The sequence below is a fragment of the Daucus carota genome, chromosome 5, assembly GCF_001625215.2.
Source record: "Daucus carota subsp. sativus chromosome 5, DH1 v3.0, whole genome shotgun sequence".
Lineage (NCBI taxonomy): Eukaryota > Viridiplantae > Streptophyta > Magnoliopsida > Apiales > Apiaceae > Daucus > Daucus carota.
This window is the reverse complement of record NC_030385.2, coordinates 24,414,054-24,431,995: the sequence shown is the minus strand read 5'-3', so window position 1 is coordinate 24,431,995 and position 17,942 is coordinate 24,414,054. Positions and strand designations below refer to the sequence as shown.

Below are 17,942 nucleotides of genomic sequence, written 5' to 3'. Positions count from 1 at the left end.
ATATGGGTATTGAACATGAATGAGTAATCAAAAATATTTTTATTTTATTTACAATTACATCAAATGCTTGACACAAAATTAAATCATCAACTCAAAATTGGATAAAATAAAATTATAAAATTATTTTTCGTCAATAAAAAAATAATAATTTAAAAATATTTAATTTCAATATATTATTCATTCCATCACTCAACGAAACACATGATATCAAGAATGATATCTCATCCTCATACCACCTTAACCGGATCAACCAAACGACCCCTAAAGAGTTACTGCAAGACTCCACACGCGCACATTCTTTTGATTATTATCATGAATTCATATTAGTAGTTGATACATAGATCCTTGCAAACTATAATTCATTTACGTTATACTACACTTGATCCAATCTTATATTATGCCTAAATAACGCATTTGTTGTAAAATGCTATCTTTTTATTCACCATCTCATGAGTTTAAAAGGGCAAAAAACAGCTTTTCAAAAAAAAAAAAAAAGAAGTAAAAAACAGAGTATAGAAGACTGGTTTTCAATAAATTCATTTCTTTAAATTACATTCTCTCCCATATGTACAGTAACTTTAGATATTACATGTATCATATATCCTTCCGGCATAATAATACACCATTCCTATAATGAAAAGTAATAGCTCATCTTTTACTCCTAGACTGGCCATGAACTCTCGCGGTCGCCTTAGCAGGGGATAACCATTATCCAACAGTTCAAACAACAGTTCTTGGAGGATAAAGTTCCCACAGGGCGACACTGGTATCTTCCGATGAAGATGCCATCAGTCTATTATTAGCTGAGAAAGTGACAGCATTGCACTGCAAAGATAATATAAATAATTACAAATATCAGTAGCTAATATAGAATATAACACACACATTGAGAGGGACAAAGAAAGAAGCCAGTAGACATAAAGAATGAATATGGACTACAAGATATAATTATATTCAGGACTGGGAGAATTCCTTTGATGCACATTCATTCACAAACATACATCAAATATCAACACTAGATGCATTTAGATGAAGTTTAGGATAGTGATGAGTAAAAACAGACAGAGGCCAAGATAATTTGGCTATATCATTACAAGCTGGTTTTTAGACTAATGTAACATTCTCACTAAAACACCTAACTAGGAGTGTATAGATAGTCTATGATCCAGTCAATGATAAAAGACATAAGCATCAAGCTAGAGAAATGGGTAGAAGTCACTCAATTTTGTAAGAGATTTTTGTACATTAAATGCATGATTTGAATATAAGAACCAGTAACGAATTATAGCATTCGTACCTAAATACAACAACAATGCATCACCTTACATAATGCATGCATGTCACCTTCGTTTAAATTATAAAGGCTGTTATACTTAAAAGCAAGTGTCATGCCACATATAACATTTTTCTTCAATCATATAAAAACAAGAGTGCTATAACTAAACCTTTCTAGACAGAGAATTCCAAAAGAGTACTGAATAATAAACAAAGTCGAAAATGAATGATAAGGAAGGCTATTGCGGCCAGGAGTTGTGCCACACCGGTTGTGGGCGGGGCAGATTGCTAGTTAATAAGCACTTAGTTAACTCTATTAGTACGAGGCCTTATGGGATGTGCCAAAAAATTAATACCTGGAATTGTGTAATTTAAGAGTTGCTAATTTGGATGGAAGCTTGGTCATAAAGGGTAGAGACTAGAGATGACAAATGCAATTGCTTTTGGGCATGAAGGATAATACAGTTCTAGATACAAAATATGATAATAAATAACAAAACTTCAAAAGATCTTAAGCTCTTATGAAAAAGTATTTCCTAAATCATGGAATCATATCTCCAACACACATTATAGATGCATCAAGTTACTAAAAGGGATGACTTGAAAATTAGAGGCCATGAGAATTGAAACTTCCATGGAGCAGAATTACGCGGAATATTGGCAATACCATAGCATGATGATACTTCAATATGGCCAAAGCATTTCCATTCCGATAATTATATACCCTGACCCTGTCATGATGAAAACTGAGTATTATTTCATTGCAGATGGTGTTATTAAGGCATGCTACCCATATTATACTTATGTCAGCCATTATGCTACTAAAAGTAGCATAAAACCAAAAATATGTATACTTCAACAGTTCAACTTAGTCACTCAACTGCAAAGTAGGCCTGGCAATCGTGTCGTGTCGTGTACTTTCACGTTTCGTGTACTTGAAGGTGAAACCCATATCCGACCCGTTTCGGATTCGTGTACCTAATCTCAAACCCATACCCGTTTCGAAACGTGTCGTGTACTTTTCGTGTACATTTAATATAAATATAATAATAAATTTTAATTAAAATATATTTAAAAAATACATTTTTTTATGTATTATATATTGAAATATATATTAAATCTGTATATTTATATACAATTGTGTACATATTTGTACATGTACATATATATCATATATATATATAAATAGGCAAGTGATCAAATACAAACCAACTCTTAAATACAAACTAAAAACCAGTTTTCTTACCACTATTTATAACTACGGGCATCACTAATTTATACTGCACCAATCACTGTTTTTATACAGTATATAAACAACGATTTTTACTATCAAAATTGAGAAAATCTACTTATCTAAACTATTGATAATCGATTAAAGATGATCAATTTTACTCGTAGGAAGGTTCTTGACAGTAGGAAGCCGCAAGAGAAGTTGTATGATGGTAGTATGTAGTCGTTAGTTTTGATAAGTTATGATGAAAAGTGTATGTGACTATTGGTGATGGTAGACAATGGTGGCAAGTCATAAAAACATCTGGTAATGGTGGTAATAGGTCCATTATTACGGTTCGGTGAAGATAATTGTCATATACGTTGCATATATGTGTGTATATATATATTTATATTCATGAGATATGCTATGTATAAATTAGTGATATGTTATGTACAAATTAGTGATTTCTGTAGTTAAAAATAGTGATAAAAAACTGACCAGATTCTGGTTTTTAGTTTTTAGGCTAATTTGGTTTGTATTGGAGTAGGACTCTATACAAATATAACATATAATTATTTTTTAAAAATATATTTATATCGTGTACTTTCGTGTATATAAAATAAAAACCCGAACCCGACACTAAATTTAACGTGTATTTTCGTGTTCATGTACTTTCGTGTTCGTGTACTGAATATTGAAAACGAAACCCGAACTTTTCGTGTCGTGTTTTCACGTCGTGTACCAAATTGCCAGGTCTAACTAAAAGTAGTATAACACCAAAAATATGTATACTTCAACTTAATTAAACACCACTGCCAACTAAACAATACACAAACCCCAAAAGAAAAACTAAAAATAACCTACACTCTGAACGTACATCCTTTTCTTCTAGCAACGGATACAGGTACAGTGATGTTTTCTTGTACCTTTTAATTATTAAACAACTACGTAGACAGATCAGGTTATCATCATCTACAAACTCTACTTGACTGATGATGCTGTTGTACCTTTGGCATAAACTTAAATTTCTTCAAGCATTTACTTTTATGATTAATTTGAAGCTCAAATAACTGACCCAGTAAGCAAATTTGTTCATATAAATCCATCCAAAACAAGGACAAGCAATACAAAAATATCAAGGTAAGAATCTACTCTGCCTACCTGTGATCCCAGCCAGCTGTGGCAGCAATCTTTTTATCTGCACGAATTGATATTCCGGCAATGCCAGGCCGCTCCAATCTTATTTCTTTTTTAACCACAGAAATGCCCTATGTCACGTGATCAATAATCAATCTAATATACAAATTACAGCCCGGAAACTTCTAAAAATGAGTTTAATAGTGCTGCACCACCACAAGTTCTGGTACCTAAGTTAAGACCAAGGAACATAACTGAATATATACGGAAGAGTGCGATTGCACATTAGGGACCAATGATAATTTTTGTATTACAACAAAGTTTTACATGCTTCCCTACTTGACCAAACCTATTAAATAAATAATATGCATTTGTAATAATAGAAATCTAAAATAATATGAGAGCAAAGAATGGACGCAAAATCTACCATCAGTTTTGTTCTTGCTAATTCACTCTCCGAAAACTAAGAATAACACAGAAAATAATGACCATTAACCATACTATTATAACCAATATATAAGTTCAATTGACGCAGTAAACAAAATCCTAAAGAACATAGCAAGTCCACAACATAATTGTTCTGTTCTGTTGAAACCTAACATCTGGAACATACTACCCCCAAGTAATGCTAAAAACAAACGAGGTCCCGATTCATGGTGGGAATATTGAAGACCAATATTTTATAATTGATTAACGATCAATGGAAGACAACCATAAAATGATTTTCTTGTGTTTTATTAATGAATTTTTTTTTTTTTTGGGGGGGGGGGGGGGGGGGGGGGGGGGGCAATTGAAAGGTTAACAACCATGCAAGAGATTGAAGTCAACCTCCAAATCACACAAATCAGTATAAATTAACCATCCGACTTATAAAGATGTGGTTCTGAAACCTCATGTCGCCACTGCCAACCCATTAAAAGAATTTACCATTGATTGATCCAAAGCAAATATGACGATTTTGTCATCGGCGGCTCCAGAGATTCCCCCAGTGCACGATCCATCAACACATAAGCTTAGAACTAGAAGATAAAGGACAATTTATTAGCTATTCATATGTGAAAACATTAGAAAAACAACATTATGTCTTTCAAGCCAAAAAGTTTTCAGTCTTAGACCTGGTTCTGAATGATACTTTACCAAAGTCAGAGGGACCCTTGGATTCCTCAAATCCCACCATACCATGGTTCCATCTTCATAGCTGTCATTAGAAAAAGTAGTGCTGAATTAAAAAGTAACTATCGATTTGAGGGCAAAAACGCAACTTGCTTTATGCCCATACAAAATTTTTATATGAACAGTTGATTTGGAAATTACTTTAACTATATATAAATGTTTAGAATTGAATTGAGTATTTGAATAGTAAATTATGAAAAACATAAATAAGTAAAATCATAGAATTCATGTTACATATATAGCATGTAAGGAAGGAAATATAAAATTATATGACAATACAAATAGTGCCATATCCATTTATAGCACTAAAACAATATGAAGGAGAAATACATAAATTTTACTTAATTATAAAGTGAATGACTAAATACTCAATAAATATAAATAGGCCTGCGATAAACTAGAAAGTGAATAAATACAATAAACTTGATAAGTATGAATACATTTTAGGGTCAGAACCAAAAAAATGGTTATAGGTGGTTAATTATGACGCATGGTTTGAGAGGAGATGATTATTGCAGATCTTACAGGAGCATCAGACTGGTGAGGCATAGAACTGGAAAGGAAAAGAGATGCGGCAAAGTTTTAATTTACGCAATTAGGAGGCTTTAGTAATTTGAAATTATTAGGCAAGCAAAGTATATATTCTTTGGACTCGTATGATATCAATTCGTATCAGAATCACTTTCTGATAGTTTACTGAATGATCTCCTTGTAGGATATCATTTCAGTTTAGATTTCAAGAAATATTGTTGTATATTGTTCGCACCGAAATACCTTTGCTTGAATATGTACAACTATGTAAATTATATCGCTTCAGTAGGCTAAAACTTGGTTTTGCGATGACTCGAGCCTACGATTTAAGTTTTATAATTCAGGGGCGTTACACAGTTGGTATCAGAGCTATAGATATATTGTTATGATTTACAAACGATGAAATAAAATATATATAGAATAGTACAATAATATTACTATTTAAGAGTCAATACCATAGGCTACGAAAAATACAGTTGAACCTTGATTAAGTAATAATCAATAAAGTAATATCCTCACCAAAGTAATATTTGTTTCTGGCCCAGACATAATGTAGATAGTGTACTTTTAGTGCCTGTTTGGGAAACAAGGTTTCTGGCTTTTTTTGCCAAGAAGCCGACTTCTACTTTTTTGACCAGTTTGTGTAAAAAGCCATAAGCACTTATAAGAAGCTGAGAATGCTAGCTTTTGTTTCAGGATTTCTACTTCTTTTCCAAACAGTTTAATCACTTATAAGTCTTAATTTATTTCTCACTTCTAGTCCACTTCTTTACTTTAAGTAAGAAGCACTTTTTTTAAACTTACCCAAACAGCTCCTTACTCTCTATAAATTAATAAACTCAGTAAGTAATAACATTGAGACCAACGACTTTATCGAGGGTAAAAATACACTATTTACATTATGTGGGGCCAGAAAAAATATTACTTTATCGATTATTATTTAATCCATATTCAACTGTAATCTCTCCATATATGCAGGATAGTATGCCAGGTTGGCTGCTGAGAATAGCGATTATGGGGTAAGTTATGATGCTTTCCACATTCTTTATATTTGTATCAAGTTATGTGTTTGGAAAATAATGTAAATGCTACATGCGCATGTGGTTCGATGATGGAGGGTACTAATGGATCACTTATAATACAAGACATATATTTAAGATGTCATATGATCTTTCAGCTCTGGATGGATGATTTCCTCGTCATTCCTCTTCTTCAAATGATTTGAAGGTCTATCATGAGGAGAGATGAATGAGCTCTCTCGTCACGAATTCTGAAGGACATGGATGTTATGATGAAGCTTTAGTATCCTTCCACTTTCGAGTGTCTTCTTGTATAGTTATAGCAGCCCATAGGCGTTTAGATGTACTTTGTTGGGGGGGGGGGGAGGCGTGCCCAGGAGAAAGTCCTTTTAGGCACTGGCCGTTTAGTTCATGGTCCATTAACACATTGATTCCGCTTGTTCCCGTCGTACGCACAGGGCCTGTCCCTCGTGATCAGTCTAAATAAATGAGATACTGGTTGTAGTAGCACTTAACGATAATATGTATATGTAGTCTGATATTGACCTAGATACGTAGGCACAAGTGAAGTGTTAGTTTTAGGGATACAAAGAACTGCTTTAAGTGCGGTCAGGTATTGCAGCCATTCAAAACCCATGAAGCTATCTATATGAGGAGAAGTGAGAGCCTGTAAAGAAAGCTATAGAGTTCCAGAGACAAAAAGAGCTCTATAGTGAGGTAATCCAATAATTCTGGTAGTAAGTAGTGGTACTATTACTCTTATGCAAGTTCTATAGTAAGCAGGTCAATATTATTAGTTCCCTTCTCTGTTGTGATAAATAGCTAGGGTTTCACAATAGCTGTTGGGCTGTATGATCATGAACATACTAACCCATTTATCACGCAATATTTTGAAGTGACTAAGCACAGAATTAGATACATTATTGGCAGGCTTTGTCCCATCACTTGGTCAAAAGCTTAGCAGTATGGTCACGTTTCCACACACCTTCGTCACAAAGTGGGGAGAATCGATATTATTTTGGGTATAGACTAGGATATCATAATGATTCGATTGAGTATAAATAAGTGATGCATGACAGAATTATATAATAGAAAAGCAATGAACTATACCATATCCAAGAATAATTTCAATCAATATTATTCCCAAACAAAGTGTATAATCAAAGCTAAGGTAATAAGTGAGGTATTACCATAGATACAAGGAAACGGGTACGCTGCCACGAACCGCGATCTAGATCGTTCGTACCCGATACGGTCGGAAACGCGAACGGAAACGTTCAGGGTCGCGACCCAGATCGCCGGAAGTGACGACCCGCAAGAACACACTTCATTCTTGTTTTGAACAATAGATCCATGTCTATGTCATATGATAAGTAATTTATTTTATCAATAAATGTGTACTTTTATTTGTTATTCAATATCTTTTTCTTTATAAAAAATTATAAATGTATAAATTATCAACTAAAATTGTATATTATAATGGAATTTATATATATGATTATAGAATTCTTTTTAAAAGGACCAATCGTACCCATACGTTCCATCGTACCTATACGTTCCATCGTACCAGATTCACTAAAACTAATGTTCCACGTACCCGATTTCGTTCCCCGTTTCGAATCGAACCCAGTCCTATGTAACTATGGGTATTACAATCCTTATATAGGAAATAGAAACCCAAATCAAATAACCTAACAGACTAAAGTTCTGTTTGGGAGTGCTGTTATAAATTGTTGTGCTGTCAGAAAAAGTGTTAGTAAAAAAAGTGTTGTTGGAGAAATCAGATAACTATTTGGTAATTTTTTTGATATGTGATTGTTTTGAGTTATAATATAAAAAAATACTGTTTTTGGTGAGGTTTGATAGTGAAATCTGTAACAATTTTCTGCAAAAGCTGAAAAACAGCTTTTTCTAAAAGCATGGGAGGATCTGCTTTTTCTAAAAGCAGCTTTCCAGCTAAAAGCTGATGTCCGGAAAAGCTGCTTTTAGATTTACCAAGCAGTTTTTCACCTCTTTTTCAGTAAAAAGTTGTTGTCTGCAACAGCAACGCCAAACAGCATCTAAGGTCCGTAAACAATTGGGTTTAGACCATCTCCAACCCATGACACCAAAATAGTGGAATTTGAACACCATTTTGGTGTGAAAACTACACCATCTCAAAAATTCACTCCAACCTATCAACACGATATCCTACGGCAAAAAGAATCTTTTACACAGAAAATGGAATATTCTCCCTTTATTAAGTTATTTATATCAATATTTAATTTGTACTTGAATTTAAAGTTGGCGAGATTGATTTTATTATATGTCGGTATTTTATTTTTGAATCAAATTACTTCAAAAAAAACAAATTTTCTATATAAGAAAATAAATTTATTGAAATTTTGTAATAAATAAAAAATGTGAATTAAATAGTAAAGGAAGAAAATTTTAAACGATTATGATCAAAAAGAAAAGATAAAATAAGTTTAATGGGACATGGAAGAAATAAATTTGTTTTGTTTATCAAGTGTGAGGGTATAATGGGCATTTTAAAAAACTCCAAATTTGGTGTAAAAATTACACTAAATGAACACTTGACACAAAATTTGGTGTCAACCAATTCATTTGGTGTAACTTTTACACCACTTTGGTATTGCATTGGAGCAACTTTTATACCAAAAGTGACACCATTTTGGTGCTTGATTGGAGATGCTATATATATATATATATATATATATATATATATATATATATATAGAGAGAGAGAGAGAGAGAGTTGGGCTCAATGGAGACCAAAAATTTTGGAGTCATTAGAGACTACAAGATCTACCGTTAAATAATATGGCAATTAATGGACATGATTAAATATTCTTTGTCCTGCATTTCTTGTCCTGTAATATTAATAATTTACACTATTCTTGTCCTGAATTTCTAGTAATGTATTATTAATATTCTTATCCTGCATTTCTTGTTTTTAGTTTTAATTCAAAACTATGTTTGTAATTTACAGTATTCTTGTCCTGCATTTCTAGTAATGTAATATTAATAATTTGTCCCGTATATTTGTGATATATCTAAGTGTTATTTTGTCTTGCAACAAATTCAATTCGTTGCAGGACAATGACAATGAGTTCAGTGCCAATCATAGCAGTGTCCAACTACATCTTTGTTTTGTATGCAATTATTATTTTTATTTGTTAGGATTTCGGTGATTGAACACCAATATTATGGAATTATTATTTTATGTTATGCAAGATTTAGAAGTACTGCTTGTTGTTCATCGATTTAGAAGTGCAGGACAGGATAGGGAGAGAAAACAAACGTGCAGGACAAAATATATGCAGCCGTTGGATGTTTAATGATTGGATGGCCAGGATTAGGTCTCTACAGTCTCCAAATAATCCAGTCTCCATAGAACTTTCTTATATATATATATATATATATATATATATATATATATATATATAGGGTCGTTCTCCTTGGGGATCCAACTAATTTGGTAACCTAGGAACTAGGTTAAGATTAGCACACGGCGCATGAATAGGAGACACCACGTACACTACATTAACACAGACACGTAGAACCCACTAAGACACGTACAACCCTGTTCTATGTTCTGTAAAAAAATAAAAAAAGTACAGGATTTATTATAAAAACTGAAAAACAACGTACTATTAAATTCCATAATTTAGATACTTTTAATACTTTTCTTACATAAATAAATTATGTTTATTATAATTTCATTTATTTATTAAATTATTATATCCATTTTTGTTCACAACATTTTTCATGTTATGTATTTTCTATTTTAATATATTCTCCACATCTTAATTTATTTGTTATATAATTTAAAATTTTGTTTTATGTCACACCGTTGTACCATTTTTTTATAACAATTTTTATGTTCTGTATTTACTTGTTTATATTAAGTTTTGTTTTTTCTCCACATGTTTTGTAGTTTATTTGTTATATAATTTAAATTGTTTGTTATATGTTTTTTTTGTCATATTGTTGTACCTTTTTTTCTTTATAAAGATTTTATGTTCTGTATTTTCTTGTCTATACTGAATCTATTTTTCCTCCACATGTTCTGTAGTTTTTTGTTATATAATTTAATTTTTTTTATCATATATTCCTTTTTCCCACATTATCGTACCTTGTTTTCTTTATAACATTTTTTATGTTCTGTATTTTATTGTCTCTATTTATTTTCATTTTTTCTCCACATGTTCCGTAGTTATTTGTTGTATAATTTAATTTTTTTTATTATATATTCTTTCTTGTCACATTGTTTACCTTTTTTTCTTTATAACAATTTTATGTTCTGTATTTTCTTGTCTATATTGATTTTTATATTTTTTTCACATATTATGTAGTTTTTTTTGTTATATAATTTAATTTATTTATTATAAATTCTTTCTTGTCACATTGTTGTACCCTTTTTTTTATAACATTTTTTATATTCTGTATTTTCTTGCTATATTGTTTTTTATTTGTTCTCCACGTGTTCAGTAGTTTTTTTGTTATATAATTAATTTTATTTATTTTATATTCTTTCTCTACTTTGTAAAAAAAATTTTATTAAATAAAGCACATAAATTTATATAAAATATAGAACAAAAAATTTTAAATATAAAAAATGAGAACAAATACGTACCAATTTTGTGTAAATATATGTTATTACGTTGAATATGTTGAGTATAGTTTCTGATGTATTTTAATTTAAGTACTATAATTTAAAAGCATACGCAAAAAATTAAAAATATGGATCAAATTTGGTAATAAAATAAGAAATAGATAATATTATAATATGAAATAGAAATCAAAATATTTTCATGTGCCAACATATGTGGTCAGGTGTCTGAGCAGTTTAATCAGGGGACACACGTGACTAGCTAGGTAAGCAGTTACAACTAGGATTAGACGCATGCAGATGTGATGTGATGTCCGGCTGAGATGGAAAGTTACCAAGTTACTCGGATAAGGAAGTTCCTCGTTGAACCATGCCTTATATATATATATATAACTACTTATAATCCCACTTACAAAAACATGTAGATAAATACATTATTCATCTTTAAAGTAAATATATTTGACTGGCTGATCTTATAAATGAATCTTAGTTCACTTATGTTCCTCATCAATAAGTCTGTAACTCTACAAGATCAAAATGAATTGAAAATCGTATTTCATGGAGATCACAAGCAAACTTTTATCTGTGATTCAAGCTAAGAGATTGCTAAGGGAAAGGCGACACATTTGGCCTATATAATAGAAATGTGAGCCCTCCAAAGAAATTGAGCTTACTATACATCTCCTGTCAGTAATCAATCCGATATCAAATGCACCAATAAAAATGAGAATGACGGACCTTATAAAACAATTGCAAGAACTACTGGAAAAGGAATTATCCAGCCCAGTGTATCATTGTGGGGGGAAGCGGATATTGTTTGTAAAGAGGAAAGATTGAACGATTGGTCTCTACATTAATTATAGACAACTGAATAAAGTGACTATCAAAAATATATATCCCCTCCAAGGATTGATGATCTCTTTGATCAACTAAAAGGTGTGAAACAACATTTATGGATATGATGAATCGTGGTTTCAATATTATGGAAAAAAACCTTGTGAGGATTTTGTGTTCCTCTGATGGAGGATTTTAGCATTCTCCTAAACTATAGAAAAATTTGTACTTAAGCATAATAAACATAGGGATAATTTGTAATTTGTTTAGATATTTTTGGTCATCCCTCAAATTACCCTTTTATTCCTATTTTAAAAAAGGGAAAATAGATTTTTTTACCATCCAACTTATTATTTATTTAGAAACCTACCACTGAACTATAATCTTTTTCTTTTTTGTCACTAATGTTAGGTTCATATTTTTTTTGTCACTAACGTTAGGTTCGAATTTGATTATTAACACTATATTATTCATTTTAGCATTATTAAAATATAGTGGTAGTCTGTAATATAATGGTGATCTGATATGTGTCGATATCTTTATATGTAGTACTCCATTTGTGTCCTAAGTAAACATCTTGGAGGATGAGAGTTTGAATTCAAACGTTAAATTTTGTTCAGAATAAATAAAATAAAATAATTTTTGAAACCAAATTTTTTAGGAGTCTCAAAATGCGTGTCTAACTCTCGTCCTCCATAGTAAACCACCTAGGACACATATGTAGTAATACATACTCCCTTCGTCCCTCTCAATAGTTTACGTACACTATTTGCACTCATTTTGAGGCTTCTATAAAGTATAGTTTCGTAACTTTTTTTTAAAAATTTCTTTTTTTGAGTAAAAGTTTAAACATCAAACTTTTATTCAGAAAAAAAAATTAAAAAAATATATTATGGAACTATACTTTAAATGAGCATGGAAAAACGTGTCAAAAAGTAACGTAAAGAAATGAGAGGGACAGAAGGAGTACAGATATAAACACATATCAGATCACCATAATATCGGAGACTAACACTATATTTTGATAATGCTAAAAAGAATAACATAGTGTTAATAATCAAATCTGAACCTAACATTAGTGATAAAAAAAATCTGAACCTAACATTAGTGACAAAAAAAGAAAAAATTATAATTCAGTGGTAGGTTTCTAAATAAATAATAAGTTGGGTGGCAAAAAGATCTATTTTCCCTTCTTAAAATAAATAGAAAAAAATCATATAAACAATAAGAGACAAACCATATTTCTTCTGAACTCTAGCATGTTCCATTTCCAGACAAAAAGGAAGCCATCATGTAAGTCTTCTTAATTTTAACGTGTTTTACTCCAACACAAACAGAAAGCCATCATGAAAGCCATCATGGAACTGATACAAGATAAATAATATCCTCTTCCTTACAAATGAAGAAATAAGAAATAAAAATATGCAAAATATGATTTTTAAATTAGTCAAAAAAAATAAAAACTGCTATCATTAACACATTAAAATCTGGAAAATATTTACAAGTAGATGATGAAAATGTATATTGTTTCTATCATAAATTTATAATATAGATATTGTAAAATCTAAATCTTTAACAATAATTCAATCCACTAATAATATTTAATCAATCTTCAATACATTAGCATAGAATTTCTCGTGTAAATGAAAATGTGGGCATCCAATAATACTAAAACACATATAAAATGATGTTAAAAATTAAATTATAAGTAATAAATTTTAAATTATATAAGGCTAGTAATATATAATTACAGACCATATAAAAGAATATTTGATTCTCATGATGATTATTTATTTGAAAAGTTGAGTATTCGCATAGTTGCCCTTATCAATCAATCAATAAAGCACCACTACATGCAGCCTACTTCACTTGATCATTTTAGTGACCATACTTTAATTGCTTATATATATAACTGTTGCAATTAGGAAAGAAGTGCATGCTGGTAGTAAGACACAAGAGACGATGCAAAAAAAAAAAAAAAGACAAGAAACTGTTGTCAAGAGAAAAAAGATACCCGGCCAAGACAGTCAAGAAACCCTGTGATTGAGATGGTACAAATGCTTGAACTGCCATACACATTCCTGTACAAACAAATAACCAAAACCCAGAAAATGAGAGCTGTTTTTGTACAATTAAGATATATGATTTAACAATACAAGAATTGAAGATGTATACTTTCTGGTGAGGGTTTTGCCCAATAAACTTAGATCGAAGATTATTTTGTATCATCTCAAAATTCGCAATAATGTGGACCCAGTTTTTGGCAGTTGTTTTCAGCTGAGGAAAGGAGGTTTACATTTCACTGACAAAAATTTGATAAAAAAGAATACAAAGTTGTATTCTGGAAAAGTTTTCCTAGTAAGTTGTTAAATAGTATCGTTTCTGACCTGGGGTATAATTGTTTTGGTATCATGAGTATTCCCTTATTAAAAACAGTTACCGTGGAAAGAACAACCAAAAACTGTTTGCACAAGTCAGCAGCCCAGAAGGGATCATTGAAAATAGTATGTGTCAATGGAGGGTAACACCCAACAAAAGTAAGCTGATAGGGCCAATAGAGGGGGTGTAGTTTTCGTTTCAAATGACTTGAATATTTATGGCCCGAAAAAACACTGAAAGGACAATAATTAATTGTTGGAATAACACAGTAGCCTACAAAGGATCTATGAAAATCGTGCATGTCTACATGGAGGGTTACACCCAAGTAAGATAACACAAGTCGATGGGGTCCATAGAAGGCAGAGGTGGTGTTGGTTTTGTTTTTAAGAACAGAGTATTACGGCCCTCCCAAGCTTGATTTTAGACAGCATACCTCCTATGCTAACTTAATGTAGCTTAAATGAGCTGCCGCATGGTACTTTCTTGCGGACCATATTTATTTTCAATATTTTTAGGGTTTCTTTCCTTTTAACCCCTACCTTCTCTTTCCATGAGTCTTTAACAAATTGGGTGCAAGATTGCTTATATTAATATGGAGTAGATCCTACCTAAAGAAAAGAAAAGAAATTTTTTTCTTAAATAAGCACTTATACGGAAAAATATAAATACGCGAATGAGAAATTTGTTTATTTCCTCCTTCACACGCATGTAGTTACCAGTGCAGTAACAAGTAAAGCAGATGAAACAGCTTTCACAAGTTGCAAAAGGATGATATGTGTGTAATCAAAGAAAAGCCAGAAGCAAACCTCTTGCTTTTGAAGCATGATTTGAGGAGACACTAGAATGAGGTAACTGTGCAAACCTTACTGCAGCATTGAGATCCCAAATCTCCACCTAACGATTAGTGCAAATAAGATGGAATATAGGAAAACAACAACTTAACTTGTCATACTTAACAATATACTCTTATTGTTGGCTAGTTATTGACCTGAGAGGACTCTTCCCCTGCTATAGCAACATATTCATGACCTCCATTAAGTTTATCATCTGATAACAATACAACCAAAAGGTTAAGACTTCCATATAAACTTTTAAAAAAGGAAAAGATATGCAATGCGTCAACTGAGGCACTCTTGAAACTCAGAGGGAGGGAGAGAGAGAGAGAGAGAGAAGGGGGGAGAGAACCTTCAGGATTGCTGCTGCTACTCCCTTGAATGCCACTGAGACTCCCCAAATTGCTGGTATCACCGACCGGTTCGTCAACTTTGCTATTTCCATCATCAACTTGCTTGGCAAAACTAGAAGGCTTCTTCACCACAGAAAGTTTACAAAAGTGGTAGGAGTTTGTTGTTATCATGGAAGAAGGGGCCCTGACAATAGAAAAGAAGAAAATAGGCCACATTTTACCAGGATACTGTAGATTTGTGCTTAAATAATGTCAACATTTAGGCTAGCAACAACTAAAAACACTGTATCAAATGCAAGTCCGGTATCAACTCTTAAAAGATAAATGCCAACTATAAAGACAAAATAGGCATCTACCAATCTGATTGAGAGAACTTACCTAGGCAAACCCCCATCTCCAATATCCCACAACTTTATGGTTCCATCTCTTCCTTGGCTGCATGATCAGAACATAAGCAGTCAATCCGAGGAAGGAAAAGTAGACTAAATGCCTAAATGTAGTTATCTACAACACTATGAGAAATTCTAGCACTAGGTCATGCCCCAAAAGATTACCTAAATTTGAGTTCCTAAATGGGTTAATTATCAAATGGGTCACATCAAGAAATTTTAGGTCTCGTTTGCATCACTTATTTAAAATAAAGTTACATTTTATGAATTTTAAATTTTCATGAATAAACAATGTTGACTATTGAAGTTTTTCTGAATAAACATATACCTATTTTCAGACTATTTCAGTTTTTCTAAATAAAAATGTATTTATCTTCCTTTTTTCAATTGAATTCAACCTCTATTTTTGTAAATTTCTCTAACCTAATCATTGTTTTTTTATTATTGTATCATCATGTTGCCTTGTGTACAAGTTCACGTCGAGTCCCAATCAAGTTCGTGTCATATGATTTAACAAAAATATTTATTTTGACCTAACTTTGCTAAAATTTATCAAGATGTTAATTAATTTGAAATGATGCCGACGACACCAAAAAAATTTTGGTTATCCACTTGAGACATTGAAATGATGCAAGTGACTTAATTGATAATTAATTCCTTCCTAAATTAAAATACAAAAACCGAACCAGGAATAACCTGATAACTTTGTCGTCGTTCCCACTTGAATCACAGGCCATAACAGAAATGATACCATGCTTCCCACTATGCACCCTACACTCATTTTTAGAATCATATTAGCTTTTAATTGCTTGGATTACAAAATTTGCACCCTTTCATTTTGAAAAACCATCAACTTAAACAATATAAGTAGCTAGATATATCCTACCATGCTGATGAAACAGTTCGATGTTGCAAGGTATCCCAAATGCGCAACTCACCATCCGCAGAACTGCAAACCACCCCAATCAGTAAACAAAACACAAATTTAACATTCCTACTTATAAACGAAAACACACACATAATTCCGTAGCTGACGCTATAAAAGAAGCAACCCATACCCAGTAAACAACAAGTTCTTGGAATTATGGAACGAGATGTCGGTGACCGAAGCACGATGACCCCTCAACACTGTCACGGGATCAGGCGCAGGTCTCTTGCTCATCCTTCTTCAGAACTCTGTCATTGAAGCATACTATCAAACACTTTTCAAGCATTACCGCCTCACGAAATTTGATATATGAAACAAATTAAGTACTTGTGATTGATCTTCTATAAACAATTAATTATGATTAAGTAAACTCTGCAAGAAAACACGGTAGCTATGCAGTAGAGAATTGAGCACGGTGAAATATAATAATCGTTTGTGTGCGCGCGCTACCGTGAAACTTTAGTAAGGCAAGTAGGCAACGGCTCAGCACTGGTTTCACTGCTGCATTAAATATACTATATATCCATATCATTTTAACTGTTTTTAATTTTTTTACAAGTATTTTTTTAATATGATAAAAAAAACAAATCTATTATTATTTTTATAAAATTATGCTTTTTTAATCTTTTTTAAATAATTAAATTATAAATTTATGAAACAAATGGAGGGCAGATACCATAAAAAGAGTGAATGATATTGCAAAAATGGCCCTTATTAACACAAATATCACTATTAATGTCCACAATATTGGTTTGTGTAAAATGGTCCTCAATACCATTATTAACATATATGAAGTTGCGTTTTAAATAAATAGTGAAATGCTGCATCGTGTAATGTTTTCTGTTTTATTAAAACGAAAACGCTACACGAAGTAACGTTTTTTAATGTATACTATCTATGATAAGCCAAAATAAGAATAATTTGTAGTACAAAATTTTGGTTATGATTTTTTGTTCGATCTCCCTCAAACAACCCTTGATTTGTACTCCCTCCGTGGTTGTTTACGTTCACTGTTTGCATGAATTCCGAAGCTCTTGAGGTATAGTTCCATACTCCCTCCGTCCCCCTGAGTTGTATACATTGGGGGACGGGGACGCGGCACGGACTTTAATGCTCCTGTAAAGTGTAGTTGTGTAATTTATTTTTAAAATTTTCTTTTTCTGAATTAAAGTTTGGATGTTATATTTTTATTCAGAAAAAGAAAATCTCAAAAATAAGTTACGGAACTATATTTTATAAGAGCATTGAAATGCGTGTCGAGCA

At 31.9% G+C, this 17,942-nt stretch overlaps 1 protein-coding gene across 2 annotated transcripts; it reads right to left on the bottom strand.

Annotated features, from left to right (window-relative positions):
- Positions 1–508: 508 nt before the first annotated feature.
- LOC108220239 (protein DECREASED SIZE EXCLUSION LIMIT 1) lies at positions 509–17,196 on the bottom strand. 2 transcript variants are annotated; one of them, XM_017393948.2, is made up of 14 exons: positions 17,130–17,196; positions 16,810–16,927; positions 16,638–16,700; positions 16,448–16,522; positions 15,741–15,797; positions 15,362–15,546; positions 15,165–15,223; positions 14,983–15,070; positions 13,812–13,878; positions 4,741–4,823; positions 4,553–4,644; positions 3,650–3,756; positions 1,943–2,006; positions 509–825 (listed from the first exon to the last, which is right to left on the bottom strand). In XM_017393948.2, the coding sequence occupies exons 2-14, from the start codon at positions 16,911–16,913 to the stop codon at positions 721–723; spliced, it is 1,149 nt and encodes a 382-aa protein (XP_017249437.1). In that variant the 5' UTR covers positions 16,914–16,927; positions 17,130–17,196; the 3' UTR covers positions 509–720. The 2 variants fall into 2 exon arrangements, with proteins under 2 accessions (XP_017249437.1, XP_017249435.1); XM_017393946.2 differs by having other exon boundaries at positions 17,007–17,170.
- Between the last annotated feature and the right edge of the window lie 746 nt (positions 17,197–17,942).

What these genes read in the sequence shown, in the direction of transcription:
- LOC108220239 (XM_017393948.2), bottom strand. Translation starts at nt 16,913, where the DNA reads ATGAGCAAGAGACCTGCGCCTGATCCCGTGACAGTGTTGAGGGGTCAT. An exon ending in TTCTTGACTGTCTTGGCCGG is followed by an intron (nt 4,824 to 13,811) that starts GTATCTTTTTTC and finishes TTCTAATGACAG; the next exon opens with CTATGAAGATGGAACCATGG. An exon ending in AAAGTATCATTCAGAACCAG is followed by an intron (nt 4,645 to 4,740) that starts GTCTAAGACTGA and finishes TTTATCTTCTAG; the next exon opens with TTCTAAGCTTATGTGTTGAT.